At 35.7% G+C, this 22,564-nt stretch overlaps 3 protein-coding genes across 3 annotated transcripts; 1 reads left to right on the forward strand and 2 right to left on the reverse strand.

The window, feature by feature from the left end:
• The first annotated feature begins 4,911 nt into the window (after positions 1 to 4,911).
• LOC101895213 (RNA-binding protein 14-like) lies at positions 4,912 to 21,847 on the forward strand. Its single transcript, XM_020037807.2, has 7 exons — positions 4,912 to 4,965; positions 5,037 to 5,338; positions 9,312 to 9,510; positions 12,424 to 12,507; positions 12,578 to 12,883; positions 21,355 to 21,438; positions 21,507 to 21,847. The coding sequence occupies exons 1-7, from the start codon at positions 4,954 to 4,956 to the stop codon at positions 21,813 to 21,815; spliced, it is 1,296 nt and encodes a 431-aa protein (XP_019893366.2). The 5' UTR covers positions 4,912 to 4,953; the 3' UTR covers positions 21,816 to 21,847.
• On the reverse strand, positions 9,251 to 9,750 carry LOC101895043 (cuticle protein 38-like). The gene is made up of 2 exons (XM_020037806.2): positions 9,668 to 9,750; positions 9,251 to 9,600 (listed from the first exon to the last, which is right to left on the reverse strand). The coding sequence occupies exons 1-2, from the start codon at positions 9,677 to 9,679 to the stop codon at positions 9,292 to 9,294; spliced, it is 321 nt and encodes a 106-aa protein (XP_019893365.1). The 5' UTR covers positions 9,680 to 9,750; the 3' UTR covers positions 9,251 to 9,291.
• On the reverse strand, positions 17,712 to 18,179 carry LOC101895562 (cuticle protein 38-like). Its single transcript, XM_011295433.3, has 2 exons — positions 18,135 to 18,179; positions 17,712 to 18,055 (listed from the first exon to the last, which is right to left on the reverse strand). Exons 1-2 carry the CDS (start codon positions 18,144 to 18,146, stop codon positions 17,744 to 17,746), a joined length of 324 nt encoding a protein of 107 aa, XP_011293735.2. The 5' UTR covers positions 18,147 to 18,179; the 3' UTR covers positions 17,712 to 17,743.
• Positions 21,848 to 22,564: the final 717 nt, after the last annotated feature.

Here is a 22,564-nt window from a genome sequence, read left to right on the forward strand (position 1 = left end):
TTAAAATGCTTCTGGTATTTTTGTAAAAATTCAAAGACAAAAACCTAAAAATACCAATTGCCGATATGTTCTTGAAGAAGTGATCTTGAAGAATATGTTTGTGTGTGTGTACAAAGAACTTCAATGTCAGTTGGAGTATTCCAAAATTTGAAAGTGAAATACCAAGGCATGTATGTGACTGGGTGTATGTGACGCTGTGAGTTGTTAATCAGGAACAAAAGGTAAAATGCAGATTAAAATGGTAATTTTGTTTATCATGTTATCTTCGAGTCAGGGTCTGCCTGATATTGGATAAAACAATGTTTTAGAAAAAAATTACAGAATTGAAATTTTTTTAATTTCGAAAAACTAAAGATGTTTTGCGAAAAATTTTCGAAAAATTGCAGAATTGAAGTTTTTATACCCTACACCACATAGAGGTAAGGGTATTATGCATATGTGTGTTTGTTTGTAACATGGAAAAGGAAGCGAGATAGACCCATAGTTACTTTTGAGGATCTACATAGAATAACTTTCTGAGTCGATTTATGCGTGCCAGTCCGTATGTCCATATATTTTTTGTGAACAAATTACAGGTCGCATTTATTATCCGATTGAGATGATATTTTTCAAATTATATTTTTTAGGCCCAAGGACGAACCCTATTGAAATTGGTAAGCATGGGTGGAAATTTTGATATAACTCCCATATATATGTAAAACCGATTTCGGTTTAATTGTCCACCAAATGGCCAATATCACTCCAAGTGTTCTCAATTCTGGCACGTCCTACCGAATTCTATCTAGAAGCAACTACATCAAAATCAGATCAGACATAGCTATATCTCCCATACACTGTGAGATAAAAAAACTGCAACCAAATTCAGATTTCTGTCATTTCTAAGCCACCCGTTCGACAGCGGTTAACATTATTTCAGTGACAGCTCATTGTATTGTTTACAAGCGTACAAAAGCATATTGGTGAGAATTTTCCAGAAAAAAAGAAATTCGTGATGGAATGCAAGCGTGATAGTGTGATTTCTTTATATTTGGATGGAAACCCACAAGTGGCTATCGTTTGAGCACTTCAGCATTTAAATGTAAATAAATAAATAAATAAATCTTTTGTGTCTCGTACCATCGCTCGTTACCGTGATTCTGGGGGCGTAGTCAAACGTCAAGGAAGTGGAGGGAAGAAAATAGCAACACCAGCAGAAATGGTTCGAAAAGTAAAGAAGCGACTTGATCAAAACCTTCGTCGCTGTGGCCGAAAAATGGCTCGTGAGCTGAACATATCAAATATTCCATTCGGCAAATATTGAAAAATGAGCTCGGGGTAAAGCCATTGAAATTCCAAAAAGTGCAAGAACTTACACCGCACCAGAAAGCAAAAAGACTCAAAAGAGCTAAAGAGTTGCTTCGCTTGGCCGAAAGTGGTGAACTGCTAAATTTGGTATCTCCGATAAGAAAACATTTGTTGTCCAGCAGTTTGTAAACAAACAAAATGATCGTGTTTACTTGCCAAAGAGGTCAGCTGAAAATGTCCACCTTCGGTTCGCCACCAGAACTCAAGCGCCGGCCATTGTGAGGGTGTGGGCTGCCATAACAGCCGATGGTCGTTCTCCGCCCGTATTAATCGACCCTGGCATCAGAATCAATGCAGAATATTATCGCGAAAATATTCTGGAGAGTGTATTAAAGTCTTGGGCACGCAAACATTTTGGCTGCAGACCTTGTACATTCCAACAGGAATCTGCACCATCGCTCTCAGCACGCGCCACCAAAGAATGGTTACAAAAATGAGGTTCCTCGCTTCATTTCCAGCGCACAATGCCCTCCAAAATCTCCGGATACCAATCCGTTAGACTATTGTGTCTGCAGTATTTTGGAAAGCAAGTTTGGCCAAAGTGTCGATCATCTCAAGGAAGCGCTTCGTCGGGAATGAACCAAAATACCACAGAGCAACATTTGGGCCGAGTGTGACCATAATAAAATGAAGGCCATAATAGGGGTTTAAAATTTTGTCAATATCGGTTCAGATTTGGATATAGCTCCCATATATATATTTATCCGATTACAGGTTCTTTGTGCACTAAATGGCCAATATCAGCACAAATGGGCTAAATTTTGGCACTTCCTTCGTTTTCATTCGATTTGGCTTGAAGTCATATGCGTAATATGCACTCCACATGATATTTGGTACAGAGCATGTGATACAGCTCGAAAATACCTCTGCCAAATTCTATCGAGATCGGTCCAGATTTTTAAATAGCTTCGATATACATCTTCATCCGATTTTACGGTTATTGTTCAGCATATATGTAATATCACCTCAAATTGAATACATTTTTCATATTCAACCAAATTTTACCATTTGGTGAAACTCGGTCCGTTATCTATTGTTCCAATAAATATTTTAACATAATTTTTACGGTTGTATGTGGAATGTACGATATCGTTGACCTATATAAACATTTCTCTTCCAGGGAGTAAAGTACCTAGAAAGAACTTCTAGTATGGATTTTTAGATAATTCAATTGAAAAATGTTAAGTCTAAAATTATTATTTCGATGAGTTACAATGGGAATGATGAACTTTATATATCCTCCATACTAGATATGGTGGAGGGTATAAAAAGGCCTAACATACTGTTGGAACTGTTGGAGCGAATCTAAAATTTTAAAGTCTAACGGGCACATGATAGTGATATTTGAAGAAAATCGTGTATCGATATCAAATACTATAAGGGTTGTCATGGTTAAATACTTTCATCCCCTGAAGGACTGGACCAATGTTGCCCCCATTTGTACTCGACTTTAATCTCATGTAAATATAACGATGTTCAAAATTTTAATTACATCGGGTGCTCCGCTCGAACTACAGCTGATGTAATTATTTGAATTCGCAAAGTCCGTCGATATTTTTCCACAATAATCCCTTCTTTAGTCCAAGTTTTTCACATTGTGGTATTTCTGGCAAACTTATACTAATAGGACTTAATTTGCCGAAGAATTTATATCTTTTCAATGGGGCTTGTATTGTCCATTTGGTGCACAATTAACTTGAAAAGCTTCTAGACTAAATTCGGTCGTAAGTGCTAAATTCCATCCCATTTAGTATAACATTACACGTTTAGTGCACAATAAAAGGCAAATCGGACGAAGTTATATATGAGAGCCATATCCAAATCTGAACCGATCTCGATAAAATTTAGCAAAATTATTTCTGAGCTATATTTGATATATTTCCCCAAATATTGTTGTTACAGAGTGCATATTACGGCTGCGGAGGACAAAAATAACAAATCGGTTGAACAACATATAAGGGAGCTATAACTATATCTGAACCGATTCCGATCAAATTTGGCATACTTTTTTTCAGGCCTAATTTGATTGTATGTGCAAAATGTCATACTATTTGGGCTGATACTACACGCTTGGTGCACCAAAAAAGCAAATCGAACGAATATATATATATATATGGGAGCTATATTAAAATTTTTACCGATTACCTCAAGTTTCAATAGGGTTCGTCCTTGGGCCAAACAAATGACTTGTGCAAAATTTCATCTCAATTGAATAATAAATGCGACCTGCATTTTGTTTACAAAAATACATGGACAGACGGACAGACAGACATGCATAAATCGACTTAAAATGTGATTCTATGCTGATCACCAAAAGGAACTATGGGTCTATCTCGTTTCCTTCTCCATGTTACAAACAAATGCACAAAGACATTATACCCTTACCACTAGGGTATAACAAAGGTCTTAACTTTAAGACGAAGTAAATACCCGATATAGTGAAAATTTTATTATTAATTATTACTTATATCAGAATCGGGTCATATGTTCGATAATAGATAATATAGATAAACTTGTACATACCCTACAAACAATTGAAATGTGGGAGATTAAATCAGGGTCCAAATATCTCAATTTTTTGACATCTCAAGATTTTTGTCAGTATTAGATTAGTATGGAAATTGAATATACATGTCCACTCTCTCTCTCTCTCTCTCTCTCTCTCTCTCTCTCTATCTCTATCTCTCTTTTATACTTCTTCAACAAAATTTCAAAATTTAAACATGATGATATTTATAAAATTCAGTTATTTAATTCAGTTACACACATGGACGGTATTGAAACCCTCTTTTCGTACCACCCCATATACATATGTTGAGGGCATATATTTACCGACAAACCGCATTGCAAGTGCAATTCAATTGAATGATAATAGGTCTCTAAACTGGAAAGTGAGTTTCAAAGATACGTCTGGTGGTACAATGTGGTGCAAAAGTAATCCTCCTATCAGAAAATGCTATAAATTTTACGATTGGCCCCTAATGTCCTAGTTACAGCCAAAATAATATCGGAAGTTTACATTTGCGCTAACTTGTACATGCATATGTACTTGACAGACATTCCGATGTTTTCTAGTTGTAATTAGGAACATAGGGGCCAATCCAAAAATTTATAGCATTTCTGATAGGAAGATTACTTTTGCGCCGCCTTTATATGCCTTGGGAATTTCAGATACACAAAAAAAGGTTAAAACGGCCTAGTATGTAACAAATTCGATCATATTTTTATTCCCAATTAATTCAATTCATATATTTGTAAAAGAATATTGAGTAAATTCTTCGCAATGTTATCGTGGAAAAGATAACCTCAACATTTCAACGTATCCATCAACTTCTATCAAGACAGTTAAATATTTAATGTAACTTCCAAAAAATGACCTTCTAAAATAAACCTTCTCTTCGCGTAGGCTGCATTTGTCGTTAACTCTAAAGTAACTCATTGGTACGAACGGCATTTACACATATTTGTCAAGCATTTTGAAAATGTGTACCGCATACTTATTGGCCAGCAAAACTCTTAAAGCGTTAAGTATAAAAGACTTACGTACTGTGGCATTCAGTATCAATTTTAAATTGTCACTAAAACCAATCACAACAAACCTCCAACAAAATGTTCAAATTCGTAAGTTTGCTGTAAAAATAATTGCAAAATTTTAGAACAGATTTCTAATGTGATTATTCATATAATTCCAGATCGCTGTTTGCTTCTTCGCCCTCTTGGCTGTGGCTGCCGCTAAACCCGGTGTAGTTGCTCCCTTGGCTTATACCGCTCCTTTGGCTTACTCTGCTCCTTTGGCCTACTCCACCCCATTGGCCTACACCGCCCCAGCTGCCGCTGTTGTCGGTAGTGCTGCCTATGTTGCCCCCTATGCCTCCACCTACAACGCCCACACCGTTGCCCACTCTGCTGCCTTCCCTGCCGCCTATGCTGTTGCTCCTGCCGCCGTTGCTGCCCCAGTAGCCACTCCCTTCGCCGCTCCCCTTTTGTTGAAGAAGTAAATCAGAGAATGTGAATTTTGAATAAAAGCCAAACTGTGATGACTTTGGATAATTAAAATAGCGTATTTTGCTTTAATTCTTGGATTTTTGATATTAGCTTAGTATGATATTTATATTGGCCTTTATTCGATCATTTATTGCTAGAATTGATCGGTGATGGACCACGCCTTACCGATACTGCAATTAATTCATTTATTATAATTTTAATATATTCTATATAACACTGTGCGTCAAAAAGAAATACCTCCAGTATATTATAAAGGTAGAGCTAAGAATAGAAGACATGTGTATCCGCGAATTGAAAGTTTACATCACAAGGTTATCTAAATATAGGGGCCAAGTTCATATCCCTTCCACATTTTTATACCCTCTACCACACATAGCATGAAGGATATATTAGGTTAGTCATTCCATTTGTAACTCATTGAAATTATAATTTTAGACATACCAAAGTACATATTTCTTGATCAGCATAAAATTCACGCTACAGTCAAAACTAATTAAGACAGGAAGCTAAAATATTGCACAGATCTGTCTTTTGTCTGCAGGCAGGTCGAGTTCGAAGATGGGCTTTATCGGTCCATGATATCGTATAGTCCCCATATAACGGCACCCACGATATTCGGTATTTTGATGATTGTAGCCAAATTTTTCAACTAAATTTTCCGAAAATCTACAAAAGGAGTTCCTTCTGAGTACTTTACCCCCTGGAAGAGTATTGTCTATATTATACGATATCGTATATCCCCCACACAACTGTACCTCCATATATTCGTTATTTGGATGATTTTACACACATTTTTCAATGGGATTGTCTAAAAATCCATACTAGAAGTTCTTTCTAAGCACTTTACCCCCTAGAAGAGAAATGTCCATTTAGGTCCACGATATCGCCCACATACAACGGTACCTCCCAAAATTCGGTGTTTTGATGATATTACCGACATTTTGTTTCTTTATTGTTTTCGGGGTTGTTTCACATTTCGTATTTAGAGTTCGTAATGGGAACTACAGTCTATGACAGAAAATTGTCTATGCAGGCCCAGGAATTCGTATAGACCCCAGTATAACGGCGGCTTCCTATATTCGGTATTTTTAAGATTTTATAGGGATTTTTAACTAATTTTATTTTTTTTTTTTTTTTTTGAAAATTTCCAAATCCGTCCAAATGGTCCGTTAAAATCACGTTACAGCCCACATTATTTGACGTAGAGCGTCAAAATTTAGCAGAACAATATGAATATTGTCTAGGATGATTGGTATTGAAAATATCGGTCCACGTTTTAGTATAGTCCCCATATAACGGTACCTCTCGATATTCGGTATTTTGATGATTATTGCCACATTTTTTCACGGATTTGTCTAAAAATTGGTATTTGTAGGTCATAATGGGTCTAGGCCTTTGGCAGGACATTGAATATTTAGTTCTACGTTTTCCTATAGCGCACATATAAAGATACACACCGATATTCGGTATTTTGATAGTCCTAGTTACCTTTACCCACATAATTGTTTCAAATTTGGTATTTCAGAAGATTTCTATACTATTTCTATACTATTTATTCAAGGTACATATAAAGTACCCAAATTTCTTTTGCTCAGAGACTCAAAATAAGGTTTGATCCAAAATAATTCCTCCTTTGACACTTTCCCCAAAAATGAAGTACAAATGAAGATATTGAGCCGCATTGGATACGTGTTAAATTAAAAGCAAAAAGTCTAACACATAATTTTCACTTTTAGTTCATAAATTTTGAATGAAATTTTCATAAAAACTATTGTACCTAGCTATATGGTTTATTTTGAGATTTATAGTGCAATTTTATGTAGAATATTTCTTCTTTTAACACTTTGTGCCTAAAACGATATTTTATGTTATTTTCAGGCGTCAACTCGTAAAAAGTCCAAAGAAAATTTGATGAAAAATGAGAGAAAATGTTCGGGTTTTTGTCGATATAGATGCAAACATTTTTCTCATATATAATGGACATAGATATTTCTTTTCCTTTGTGGCTTATGATGAAATTTGATAACGAATATTTTTGTCTTTGACGTCATTCTTCTAAAATGATGCTCTGTTGGAGAATTTTACATAAACACATATGAAGTACAGGGGTAAAGGTAAGATTTACACTATTGATGTATTGTGGGACCTACAGTGGAATTTTATGACAAATATTTTTATACCCTACAACACTATGTGTTGGGGGTATTATAACTTTGATTTGGCCAAAAATTATGTAATACCTCGAAATATTGGTTTCCCACATAGGAAAGTATATGTGGATCTTTCTATCTTGCCGAGCTGAATCGATCTACCTATGTACAGGATTGCCCATATTCGACGGACCCATGACTCTTTGGGCCCATTCCAATCGACGAGGCTTGTCCGCAGGCAACATTCTTTGCGTCAATTGAATTTTGTACGGGAACAAATGTAAATCAATCCGTTGTAAAATGGACCGAGCCATGCCCAACTGCTGAGAACGGCGTTTTTGGGATGTTCTTGTGGACCTCATGTGGCCTCTTCGGATTAGAAAAAGCCTTACCAGTCGAAAATTTTTCGTATAAACGCTTAATGGTGTTCTTAGAAGACGCACTTCTCACATTTTTTAATGTTTTAAAAGCACGTTGAGTTTTCACAATTGACTTCTTCTGTTGAATGTAAATTTCAACTATTTCGCGTGGCGTGTATTGGTTCATGGTAAAAATCTGCTTGGACTGACGCTTTAAACGCGGTATGTCATTAAGCGATGTGACATCTCTGTCAAAAGTTATGGCGTTGCCAGATGGGTCCGTCCAATATGGACAACCCTGTATGTCCGTCTGCCATGCTAATTTGTAATCAAGGAACAGGTCGCAATTATGGCCCGATTTTCACGAAATGGAGAACGGAGGTGGGGATAGGGCCAGAACAGAAGCCTATTGTTTTTGGAGATGATCGTAAAATATTAAGGGGTTGAAATGGACCAAAAAAAAAATTGAAAATTTTCCACATATTGCAGTTGCTCTACAGGGCGCATTTATAAACCAATCAACGCGAACTTTTGGATGGAGTTAGAGTTTAGGGCTGGGCAGAAGCCTACCAATTTGGAGGTCATCGGACAATATTTAACGGGTAAAATAACTCATGTGAAAAAATTCGAAAATTTTCACAAAACGCGAATATTTTTAATCCCGGCCAAATCACAAATATATTAGAAGGTCACTACTGACCATTACAGTGATGCTGATAGCCAACATATCGGATATGTAGCGAAAAAGGAACAATATATATGTAAATGAAATTGATGTTAGTTATTCCGCTTATAAGTCAAGAACCGCTGGACGGATTTTGACAATTTTCACTAATTTGCAATGGACTCTTGCCAGAAAAGGGAAAAATCTAAGAAAATCGCGTAGAAATCTGCCAACAAAAAAGTTAAAATTTATTGTTCCATTTTTTCAATTATTGTCATATTTTTTTATCGCATGCGATATTTTCAATTTGACTTACAATTTTGAATTGTACTTTTTCAAAATGAGATTATTTCAAAAACGAAATCTTTCAAAATGGACTTGGACATAAAGGGGCTTCTAACTTATTGTAGTGTTGTAGGCTATCACATGGTCGGCTCCGCACGACTATAGCCATTCATTACTTTTTTTTTTTAATATTTTTGCTTGCTCCGATCCCGTTAAAAAGAAGCTTTCATGAAAACTTAATCGGAAAATTCACATACTTTGCTGTGTAAACTATAAAATATCTTGAAACATATTATTATGTCATTCAGTATCGTCAAAGAGTGGTTCCCCATACATCCATTTTAGCTCTAAATGATCTAATAGAGACAAATTCAAATATGTAATAGAGCTTAGATAGAAAATACAAGAATTAAAACTCAACACATTTTGTTAATTTTCCATTGTCATCATAGTTTGGTTTTATTCAAAATTCACATTCTCTGATTTACTTCTTCAACAAAAGAGGAGCAGCGAAGGGAGTGGCAACTGGAGCAGCAACGGCAGCAGGAGCAACAGCATAAGCGGCAGGGAAGGCAGCAGAGTGGGCAACGGTATGGGCGTTGTAGCTGGAGGCATAGGGAGCAACATAGGCAGCACTACCGACAACAGCGGCAGCTGGGGCGGTGTAGGCCAATGGAGCGGAATAGGCCAAAGGAGCAGCAGAGTAAGCTAGAGGAGCGGTATAAGCCAATGGAGCAACTACACCGGGTTTAGCGGCAGCCACAGCCAAGAGGGCGAAGAAGCAAACAGCGATCTGGAATTGTATGAAGAATTCACATAAAAAATCTATTCCAATTTTTCGTTTTTTTAAGGAAACTTACAAATTTGAACATTTTGTTGGAGGTTTGTTGTGGTTTGTTTTTGTGACAATTTAAAATTGATACTGAATGCCAGAGTACGCAAGTCTTTTATACTAAACGTGTTAAAGTGTTGTGCAGGCCAATAAGTATGCGGTACACATTTTCAAAATGCTTAACAAATATATGTAAATATAGCTATGAGTTACTTTAGAGTTAAAGACAAATACTGCCTACGCGAAGAGAAGGTTATGTTTTTGAGGTCAAAGTTTTGGAATCAAAAAAATATTTTATTGTTTAAAGTGAGTTGTGAGATGAGATTTCAAATTATATTATATAGAAATCGGAGATAGATGGGAAAATGGTACTTATTGTTCCACATTTACAACTGTACATCCAGATTAGTATTTTGAAACTTTTAGGATAAGGATTATATTAAAACATATTTATTAGAGCCAGAGATATAACGGACCGAGTTTCACCGAATCGTAAAATTCGGTTGAATATGAAATAATGTATCCAATTTGGGCTGATATGACATATATGGTGAACAATAACCAAAAAATCGGATGAAGATGTATATCGAAGCCATATAAAAATCTGAACCGATCTAGAAAAAAATTGGCAGAAGTATTTTCAAGCAGCATTTGGTGCCGTGTATCAAATATCATTGTTGTGGAGTGCATATTACGCATGTGCGGGACTTTAACACTAAATCGGATGAAACATATATATGGGATCTATAGCTGTACCTGAACCGATTTTTACCAAATTTGAAGTACTTATTTCTACGATGAAATCAGTCGGAATTGCCGAAATTGAGTTCATTTGGGCTGATATTGGCCATTTGGTGCACAATTAACCCGAAATCGATTGAAGATATATATGGGAGCTACATCCAAATCTAAACCGATCTTGACATAATTTTAAACACTTATTTCTGAGCTGTATGTGATATCTAGTACCAAAGATTATTGTTGTGGAGTGCATTCTGAGCATGTGCGGAACTTAAACCCCCGAATCGGATGAAGCATATATATGGGAGCTAATCTATATCTGAACCGATTTTCACCAAATTTGAAGTACTTGTTTCTAGGTTAAGTTCGACCAAGTCATTTGGACTGATATTAACCATTTGGTGCACAAAAAACTTAAAATCGGATAAAGATATATATGGGAGCTTTATTTAAATTTAAACCGATCTTATTAAAATTTGGCATAGGTATTTTTGGGATGTATCTTATATCTGGTACTAAATATCATTCTTGTAGAGCAAACGTGAGAGAATTAAACGTCAAATTGGATGAAACATATATATGAGTGCTATCTGTATCTGATGTACTTGCTACTAGATCAAATTTGGTCGGATGTGATGAAGATATATTTGGGAGCTGTATCTACATTTGAACCGATTCTCACCAATTTCAATTGGGTTGTCCCTTGGGCCAAAAATTGTTTGGAAAATTTCATCTGAATCGAATAATAAATACGGCCTGCATTTTGTTCACAAAAATCCATGGACAGACGGACTGATATGCATAAATCGACTCAGAAAGTGATTCTATGAAGATTCACAAAAGTAACTATGAGTCTATTTCGCTTCCTTCTCCATGTTGCAAACAAATGCACACAGACATAATACCCTTGCCACTATGTGGTGTAGGGTATAAAACATTGCCATATGAGTTCTGTATTTGCTATAACCCCCACATAACCATACCTCCTCCTTTGTCTTTTGAAGATATCTTCCACTTGGGTATATTTAAGGTCCTTGTTACATTTACGAACCGATATGCCTGATATTGGATATTTGGAAATCTTAATACGTAGAAAAAAATCGTGGCATAAATTGGCAATGTATTCTCTATGCAACGGTAGCGCCCAATTACAGGTTTTTTAGTTCCAGCCTGTGACAGAAAATTGTCTATGCAGGTCCAGGTCTCGTGTAGCCCCGATATAACTGTTCCTCCCTATATTCGGCATATTCATGATATTCACTGGATTTTTTCAAGTTTCGTAGTTAAATATTGTAATGGGTTATGACAAATGTTACCTATGCAGGACCACGTCTTCGTATAGACCCCAATATAACGGCGACTTTCCATATTAGGTATTATTAAGATTTTAACAGAATTTTTTACGGATTTTATTTTTTTCAAAATTTTTAAATTCATTCCAAATAGTGGATGGTATTAAAAGTTCGGCTATATGCAACGGTAGCACCCAATTAAGGTTTATTTAGTGTCCTAACCAGATGTTTTCCAACTGAACAGAGTACAATTAAGTATTTCTATAGGTCCAATATATGGACGAACACTAAATTTTAAAGCATCTGAGTTAAACATAATTAAAATTTAATAAGGTGGAGGGAATCAACATTTCGGCCGATCATTCACTTAATCGGACCCCATATTAAGAAATAACTTTTTGGCTCAAAACTCAAACCGTATTAAAATCAGATATCGTCATAAACAAGAGTGAATTGGAATATGTTTTTTTTTTATAATAATAATGAAACCAACTAAAATGCAATTAATTTTTATTGCCACAGATTGGAACTGAATCTAGGTAATAATTTATAACTACACATTTAGTTGTAAGACATTTTGGGGCCACCAGCTGCTACTACACTTTACATACATACAAAACCATACGTTTACTATAAACACAAATACACATACAACCATTTAACTGAAAAGTACGTCAACCTTTTGAAGTGTATGTGTGTGTGATTGGCATATTTATTGGAAAAGAAACATTTGACGGTATTCGTATAAAAGACTTTAGACTTTGATCATTTATTATCAATTTTTAATTGTCAACTAAAGCAATCGCAACCAACCTCCCACAAAATGTTCAAATTCGTAAGTAAACCCAGAAAACAATAATAATTCAAAACCTACAAATAATTGTTTCATAATTTTCAATATTTAGATCGCTGTTTGCTTCTTCGCCCTCTTGGCTGTGGCTGCCGCTAAACCCGGCGTGGTTGCTCCCTTGGCTTACACCGCTCCATTGGCCTACTCTGCTGCTCCTTTGGCTTATTCCGCTCCTTTGGCCTACACCGCCCCAGCTGCCGCTGTTGTTGGTAGTGCTGCCTATGTTGCCCCCTATGCCTCCAGCTATAATGCCCACACCATTGCCCATTCCGCTGCCTTCCCTGCCGCCTATGCTGTAGCTCCCGCTGCCGTTGCTGCTCCAGTTGCCACTCCCTTCGCCGCTCCCCTTTTGTTGAAGAAGTAAATCAGAGAATGTTAATTTGGAATAAAAAACATCTGTGATGATAATGGAAATTTAGAAACGAAATTTGATTTGTTGTTGTCTTTTGGTTTTGATCGGGTTTAAACTTTACATATAAATCGTATTTAGATCTGTTCAAGGTTTAGATTCTTTGAATATTCCTATGTGAAATTAGTAGCTAATTTTCTTGAATTTGCATATTTTTGTCAATTAAATATCAACTGTGAAAATGATATACATAGGAAAATTTGTCCACGAAATCGTATATATCCCATATAAAAATACTTCCCCCGTTTTCGGCATTTTGATGATTTTAGCTAAATTTTTCAATGGAATTGTCTAAAAATCCATACCAGAATTTATTTCTAAGCACTTTACCCCCCTGGAAGAGAAATGTCATATATGTCAACGATATCGTATAGCCCACCTACAACGGTACCCTCCGATATTCGATATTTTAACGATTTTTGGAACATTATTCACCGGAGTTGATTTCAATTTCGTATTTAGAATTCGTAATGGGTACTACAGCCTATGACAAACAATTTCGTATGCAGGTCCAGGTCTTCGTATAGGCTCCATATATCAGTACCTCCCTATATTCGGCATTTTGACGATTTTAGGTACAAAATACACCGAATTTTATTTTGATTTTTTTTATATTTGAAATTCCTAATAGGTATTAAAGAGTGTGACAGAAATTTATCATTTTACCTACATTATTCATCACTAAGTTTCGTATTTAAATATTGTAATGTCTTATCACAAAGGTTGCCTATGAAGGTCCACATCTTCGTATAGATCCCAATATTACGCTATAGTCGATTTTTTTAGATTTTAACAGAATTTTTAACGGATTTTATTTTTTTTATACCAAATGGTGGAGGGTATTCCAAGTTCGGCCCGACCGAATTTGCTGCTTTTTACTAGTTGATGGTAGTTCTGTCCAAGGATTGTGCATTTTTTAATTATTTTTGAGGGAGTCTCCCTGTCAAAAAATTGCGGATTTTTGAAAAATATTTTTCAAAGAAAAATTCTGTCAAAAATCGTGGATTAAGAAAAAAAAATATTTTTTTAATTTTTTATTTATTATAATTATTGACTTCCGATTCGAAATTGTGGATTCCATTCCCGTATAAAAATCGTAGATTTTTTTTAATTATTTTCAATGTTATTTAAAAGTGCTGGGTAATAAAATTTTAAAATGTGCTGTCGTAAAATTTGGAATTTTATAGTTTTTTTTTTCAATATATTTTCAATACATATCGTGCATTTTTATACCCTACACCACAGGATGGTCAGGGTATTATGTTTGTTTGTAGTAGGCAAAAGGAAACGATATAGACCCATAGTTCATTTTGATGATCTGCATAGAATCACATTCTGAGTCGATTTAGGCATGGCATTTATTACCCGATCCAGATGAAATTTTGCACAAATCATTTGTTTGACCCTAGAACGACCCCTATTGAAATTGGAGACAATCGATCGAAATTTAAATATATCTCCCATAGATATCTTCGTCCGATTTTCTTTTTATTGTGCACCAAACGTGTCATATCAGCTCATATAGTATGGAATTTTGCACACGACCAAATAAGGCCTTAAAATAATAATGCAAATTTGTTCGAAATCGGTTCAGATATAGTTATAGGTCCCATATATATTGTTCATCCGATTTGTTTTTTTTTTTTTTTGTCCTGCACAGACGAAGTATCCAATCTGTAATAACGATATTTGGGAAAATATATCAAATACAGCTCAGAAACACCTTTACCAATTTTATTATCCCATATATATATATATATATATATATTCGTCCGATTTACCTTTTATTGTGCACCAAACCTGTAAAATGTTATATAATTTGGGTCTTGGAATAAGTCTGTCAAATGAAATGAAATGAAAATGTCTGAAAAACGGTTCAGATATCGATTTAGCTCCCATGAAATATATATCATCCGATTTGGTCTTTAAATCCCTCACATTCGTAATATGCATTCGACAACAATGATATTTGGTATCAGATATTTTATAGAGCTCGGAAATACCTTTGCCAAATTTTATCGAGGTCCGATCTGATTTGGATATAGCTCCCATATAGACCTTTATCCGATTTCAAGTTAATTGTGCACCAAATGGGTTATATATGCAACGTGGTGTAGGTTATCATAAAGTCAGCCCCGCTCGACTTTAAAATTCGTGTATTGGTAATTGTTCAGAAATCGTCGATTTTTCAATTCTTTAAACACATCCTGTTTAAAAATCGTGGGTTTCCTAAATTTGTTTGTGGATTTTGTTAATATTATTAAGGATATCCTCTCCCAAAAATTATGAATTAAAAAAAAAATATTTATTTAAGGACATTATGTCAAAACGCGGATTCTGAAAAGTGCTTTTAAGGACAATTTTATCGAAAAATCAGGATCGTTTTAAGTATAAAAGAGGTCCAAATTTTTATTATTAATTTTATTATAACATCTTTCAGTGACATCCTTTCAAAAAACCTATGGGTCTTTGAAAGTATTTGACAACGACTTCCTTACCAAAAATTTAAAACAGTTTTCAAGGATATTCAGGAAGACAAAATTGTCAATTGATTAAATTCCTGCCCAAGTAATCTTGGATGTTATTAAAAATCGTGGATTTTAAAAAATATGTATTTTTTTTGAAAACTGTATCCATTTTTTATAAGAAACCAACAAATCTTCAACGGCTTAAATATTTTTTTCAAGATCATACTGTCCAAAGAACGAAGATTTTAAAGCAATATTTTTCAAGGACGCTCTGTCCAATAATCGTGGATTTTCGAAAATAAATTTTCAAAATAAATTTATTCCTAAATAACCACAAGTTTTATAGTCAGAATTGCTGATTGTGGTCTACATGGCCCAAGTTATTTATGGACAAAAATCCTGAACCTTGGTGGTTTTGCCAAAAACAATTTTATTCAGAGTTCCTGTTATTTATTTCTGGACAAAAATCTGAACCTTGGCGATTTTGCCAAAAACATTCGGTTATTTTTAGAATATGTGAAGATTAAGTATTTTCCAAAAAATTTATAAATATCGTTAGTCTAACGACAATTAAGAAACAAGTAAGCAAAGGCTACAGTCGAGCGGGGCCGACCGTTGAATACCCTACAACACTATAATAAACCATACAGTTTATATAGGCGAGATACTCGAACGAATTCCACAAGATATTGTGACAAATAATAAAAGAAAACCATCAGGTTTCGTTCTCTAATTTTCGGATAATAGCAACTTAAACTAATTTGCTCATTTCCAATTTATTGGTAGATGGTCTTCCTAGATCTGGAACCAATATTTCCCAAAAACCTATAATCTCTAAGAAGTGGCAAAAGATCAACATTTATTATTGGTTTTTGACTAAAACGCATCTATATGAGATACAGCCATTTGACTATATTCTTCAACTAAATCAGCGTTAACGAAATAATCAGAAGTGCGTCTTTCCTGTATTTGTGAATTCTCCAAAAAGTCACTGGAATGGGCATTTTCGTATTTTGTCTATAAAAGTTTGCAAACTCCTTCACACATTGAATATTTTTGGATGGCCATCCAAAACTGCTTGGCTTTTGCAATGTCCGGTAACCCCCATAATTACGACCTGCTGACAATTTTGCAGTTTTTTGGTCCATTTCAACCCTTAAATATATGGCGATCATCTCCAAAAAGAATATGCTTTTATTCTGACCCTCATCTTATCTCCATGCAAAATTTCGTAAGGATCGGGCCATAAATGCGATCTGTATATGATATCCTGATATCCTAACTACTTAATTTTGTTAGCTGTAGAAATATTACCAAATGTTTAATTCAAAATGAAAATATGACAAAATGGAAAAAATATGAGAAAATTTTACAAAATCAATATTTTCATCTTTAGAGAGATATTTTTATGCGATTTTTTTAGACGTTTTATGTTTCCTGCCAAGATGCCATTCTGAATTAATGAGAACTGTCGAAATCAGCTCAGCCGTTCTCGACATATATGAGATTTTTCAAGCATATCTTCTTTGATAGACATATATATCGCACATATTTTGCTATATATCCGTTTTGTTTGATGTTAACATCAATGTAAAGATCAGAAGTAACCTTGTCATGGCTTTGTGATTTCGCTGGGATTTAAAATATTCGCGGTTTAATGAAAAATTTTGAATTTTTTCAACAAAAAAGATATGGCCTATTTTACCCGCTAAATATTATCCGATGACCACCCAAATGGGTAGGCTTCTTGCCAGCCCTAAACTCTAGCTACATGCGAAATTCTGCGTTGATTGGTCTATAATTGCGGCCTGTAGAGCAAGTGCAAAATCAGGATTTTTTTCAGTTTTTGGTCCATTTCAACCCCTAAATATTATGCGATCATCACCAAAAGAAATAGGGTTCTATTCTGACCCTAGCCCCACCTACATTTTAAATTTCGTGAAGATCGGACCATAATTGCGACCTGTAGAGTGATTACAAATTAATATGGACAGACGGACGGACGGACATACATAGCTAGATCGACTCAGCTCGGCGAGATAGGAAGATCCATATATACTTTCCTATGTGGGAAATCAATATTTCGTGGTGTTACATAATTTTTGGCCCAATCAAACTTATAATACCCCCAACACATAGTGTTGTAGGGTATAAAAAATGTTTGTCAAACATTTCAAACCATACCTCTTATATGGTCATAGACTGGGGAAATACATATGTCTTTCTTTACCACAATCCATATGTATCTAACTACATTCTAAATTATCACTGAAACACATATTTTTTTTTTAATTGTCTATTATCATCACAGTTTGGTGTTTATTCAAAATTCACATTCTCTGATTTACTTCTTCAACAAAAGAGGAGCGGCGAAGGGAGTGGCTAATGGAGCAGCAACGGCGGCGGCAGGGGCAACAGCATAGGCAGCAGGGAAGGCAGCAGAGTGGGCAATGGTGTGGGCATTGTAGCTGGAGGCATAGGGAGCAACATAGGCAGCACTACCGACAACAGCGGCAGCTGGGGCGGTGTAGGCCAATGGAGCGGAATAAGCCAAAGGAGCAGCAGAGTAGGCCAATGGAGCGGTATAAGCCAAGGGAGCAACTACACCGGGTTTAGCGGCAGCCACAGCCAAGAGGGCGAAGAAGCAAACAGCGATCTAAAAATTCAGGACAAAATAGTCATTTAATTATCTGCCCCAAGGTATGACATATTTTTTTTTTTTAAAGCAAACTTACGAATTTGAACATTTTGTTTAGCGTTTGTTGTGTTTTGTTTTGGTGACAATTGAAAATTGATAATGAATGACAGCGTGTAGTAGGTTTTTATACCAAAAGCTTTAAATGTCCATTTAGCAATAAATATGCGTAACACATGTGCTCACATATATTTACCATTCGTTTTGTCAAGTTTATACATTTACATATGTACGTAGTTAGGCAACATAAAAATGCTCAGCTAAGATAAGGTTCTTCTTAGTGGTCTTTAAGGTAATTAAATGCATTACGTGAGGCATAACAATATTTACCTTTAACTTTCAATTACTCTGTATAACAAAATATTAGTTTTCGAAATATTTGGAATTTCGAAATTTTATTTTCATTTTATATTGACTGATGGTCCTGATGTGATAAAAAATTATGAAGAGGTTTTTGTTGACGTAAAATCTTTTTCCCAAAAATCATCAACATGAGACTATATTTTGTTGGGACTACCCCACAATTTTTCTTATTTAATATACAGGATAGGTAATATAAGAAAAACTCCCGTTTTGTACCGCTAATAATTACAATAACCTTAAATAAATTGTAATCTGATGGTTCATGAGAGGTACAATGTCCGCTGGACTGGAAACAATATTTAGAAAATCATTCCAAATATCAAAGCTAGTGTTCTAATTTTCGTTTGATAGGACTTTAAACAAGTAAAAAAGCAGATAAGTTAGTCCAACATTTGGAAGAAATTGCAATTCTAAAAATCTGGAATGGCCTCTGATATTATTAAAATATCGAATATCGGATGGTATAGTCATATGGGGGCTAGACGAAAACGTTGACCTGTATTGACAATTTTTTAGCAGAGAAGGTGGTTCCTATTGCGAATTCCAAATTTCAATTTTGAAATAATTTAGTGAAAAACCTGTAAAGAAAGACCAAAGTAGGGCTGCACCAACTTTATGATATCCTACACCACATTGCATATATAGAAGAGCTCATATAACAAATAAGCACATTTATGGGGAATTTATTTTTGAATGCGTATAACTTGAGCATATATTACAATTTTTGGTGCAATAAATGCGACATCGATTGAAGATACACAGGGCGAGATGAAAAAACTGCAACCAACTTCAGACTGTTGTCATTTCTAAGCCACTCGTCCGACAGCTGTTTAAATTATTTCAGCGACTGCTCATTATATTGTTTACAAACGCGCAAAAGTATTTTGGTGGGAATTTTCCAGAAAACAAGTTATTCGTGATGGAATTCAAGCCTTGATAGCGTGATTTCTTTATATTTGGCTGGAAATCCACAAGTGGCTATCGTTAGAGCACTCCAGCATTTAAATGTGAATAAATCTTTTGTGTCTCGTACCATCGCTTCTTACCCGACGTCAAGGAAGTGGACGGAAGAAAACAGCAACGTCAGCAGAAATGGTTCGAAAAGTAAAGAAGCGACTTGATCGAAACCCGCGTCGCAGTGACCCAAACATGGCTCGTGAGCTGAACATATCGCAATATTCTATTCGGCAAATATTTTAAAAACGATCTCGGGGTAAAGCCATTGAAATTCCAAAAAGTGCAGGAAGAGAGTTGCTTCGCTTGGCCGAAAGTGGTGAACTGCCGAATTTGGTTATCTCCGTCTCCGATGAGAAAACATTCGTTGTCCAGCAGTTTGCAAACAAACAAAATGATCGTGTTTACTTGCCAAAGAGGTCAGCTGAAAATGTGCACCTTCGGTTAGTCACCAGAACTCACAAGCGGCGGCCATGGTGATGGTGTGGGCCACCATAACAGCCGATGGTCGCTCTCCGCTCGTATTATGGAGGGTGTAATAAAGCCTTGGGCACGCAAATATTTTAGCCGCAGACCTTGGACATTCCAACAGGTCTCAGCACCATCGCACTCAGTACACGCCACCCAAAATGAGGTTCCTCGCTTAATTTCCAGAATTTTCAAAGTGTCGATCACTTCAAGCAAGCGCTTCGCAGGGAATGGGCCAAAATACTGCAGAGCAACATTCGTGCAGCGTGTCACGGTTTCATTGGATATTTGAAGGCCATAATTCGTGCCAGAGGTGACCAATTCGAACAAATCTAAACTACTTCTAAGATTCGATGATATTTCCGACACTTTTAAATTAAAAAAATTAAAAATTAAACGCCATAATTCTTCGTTTTGCAGTTTTTTATCTCACCCTGTATGTCTTCAACCGATTTCGGGTTAATTATGCACCAAATGGCCAATATCAGTCCAAATGACTTGAATTTTGGCATATCCGACCGAATTTAGTGTAGGAGTAAGTACATCATGTTTGGTGAAAATCAATTCAGATATACCTTTAGCTCCCATATATGTTTCATCCGATTTGGAGTCTTAAATCCCTCACATTCGTAATATGCACCCCATAAGAGTGATATTTGGTACCAGATATCTTATGGATCTCGGAAATAACTTTGCCAAATTTTATCAAAATCGCTTCAGATTTGGATTTAGTTCCCAATTCGGGCCCGATATTTGTTTTTAACATAATCCTTGTCAAGGGATATAAAATCGATTCAGAATTGGATATGCCTCCCATATATTAGTTCCCTCTGAAACCAAATTATAACTGCTCTTAAGCTTAATGGTGATAGGTGGTTTGATCTACTTCAAATAAATTCTTGTGTTACGGGAGCTATACTAAATATGCATTGTGGCGTAGGATATTATATAGTCTGCCGCGGCCGACTTTTGACTTTTCCTTGCCGGTTTCTTTAATCGCTAACTGCCTGATTAGTATTGTGGATACTCGACTTTTCTAAGTATCCTTGGCCGTTAATATATTTTGGTCATATCCCAATGAAACCTCCAATCGACAAATATAATTTTTTTTTCTATTTTACCTTCGCTTTTGCTGAGAATTATTAATTTTCTGAAATCCTGAAGAAAACTACTTTATTTTGTTGCACAGTGTAATTGAAAGTAAATTTTGATGAAGGTTGGCCATGAGCAACGATTTTAATCTTTAAATCATTATTTCATAACCCCAAAATATAGGCTTGCACAATAAATGTTAATTACCTTAAAGACAAGCAAGAAGAACCTTCTGTTGGCGGCACAATTTGGTATTGACCAAGTACATATGGAAATTTGTCAATTTGACAAATACACACACACACACATACATATATATCAGTAAGCACATGTGTTACGCATATTTATTTTAAAATAAACATTTTAGGCTTTTGGTATAAAAGTCTGGCGTACTCTGGCATTCAGTATCAATTTTAAATTGTCAACAAAACAAACCACAACAAACCTCCAACAAAATGTTCAAATTCGTAAGTTAGGATTTTACAGTCATACCTTGCTATAGTTTACTAAACTACTATTTCTTTCAAATTTTTAGATCGCTGTTTGCTTCTTCGCCCTCTTGGCTGTGGCTGCCGCTAAACCCGGTGTAGTAGCTCCCTTGGCTTATACCGCTCCTGTGGCCTACTCTGCTGCTCCTTTGGCTTATTCCGCTCCTTTGGCCTACACCGCCCCAGCTGCTGCTGTTGTCGGTAGTGCTGCCTATGTTGCCCCCTATGCTTCCAGCTACAATGCCCACACCATTGCCCACTCCGCTGCCTTCCCTGCCGCCTATGCTGTAGCTCCTGCCGCTGTTGCCGCCCCAGTAGCCACTCCCTTCGCCGCTCCCCTTTTGTTGAAGAAGTAAATCAGAGAATGTGAATTTTGAATAAAAACCAACCTGTGATGATAGTAGACAATTAAAAATCCGAATGTGTTTTATTGACTATTTAAAATATACACACACCAACTGTGTATATGGGAATTCAATTTGGGCTATTAGGCAAGGCCTTTTAAGGTCGGACAAGAAGACTATTTTGACAACTGCTGGACAATAAATTTCGTAGTGTTTATGCTATTGTGATTTGACTTTCTTTAAATTTTAAATCATAATTATATATTTGGCAGCAAACTTAGTTGTCAGATGGCCTTACTTACTTATATAGGCCTTCAATAGGTTCAAGTTTGGATGACCACAGTTTACATTAGCACATTATTGGTGAGTTTAAAAGGAGAGAGAGCTTTTTATATTTTCAAGGACTTCCCGGCCTAGAATAGTTAATTCCTTAAACATATTTTTATACCATCCACCATACTATGAAGGGTATATTAAGTTTTGGAGGTATTAAGTTTAAGTTTATTTTAGACCCCATACAGTATATTCTTGATCAGCATAGAATTCTATGTCGATTAAGCGATGTGCGTCCGTTTGTGTAAATCACTTTAGGTTCCGAACGAAATGAAGTGGGTTGATAAAATTTTAATAAAATGTACTTTATGTCTGCAGAACTTTTAGTATTGAAAATGGGCCATGTAGGTCCACGTTTTAATATAACCCCCATATAAGGGTTCGTCCCTATTTTCGGTATTTTGGTGATTTAAATTAAATTATTTACC

This window comes from Musca domestica, unplaced genomic scaffold (assembly GCF_030504385.1).
Source record: "Musca domestica strain aabys unplaced genomic scaffold, Musca_domestica.polishedcontigs.V.1.1 90, whole genome shotgun sequence".
NCBI classification, from domain to species: Eukaryota; Metazoa; Arthropoda; class Insecta; order Diptera; family Muscidae; genus Musca; species Musca domestica.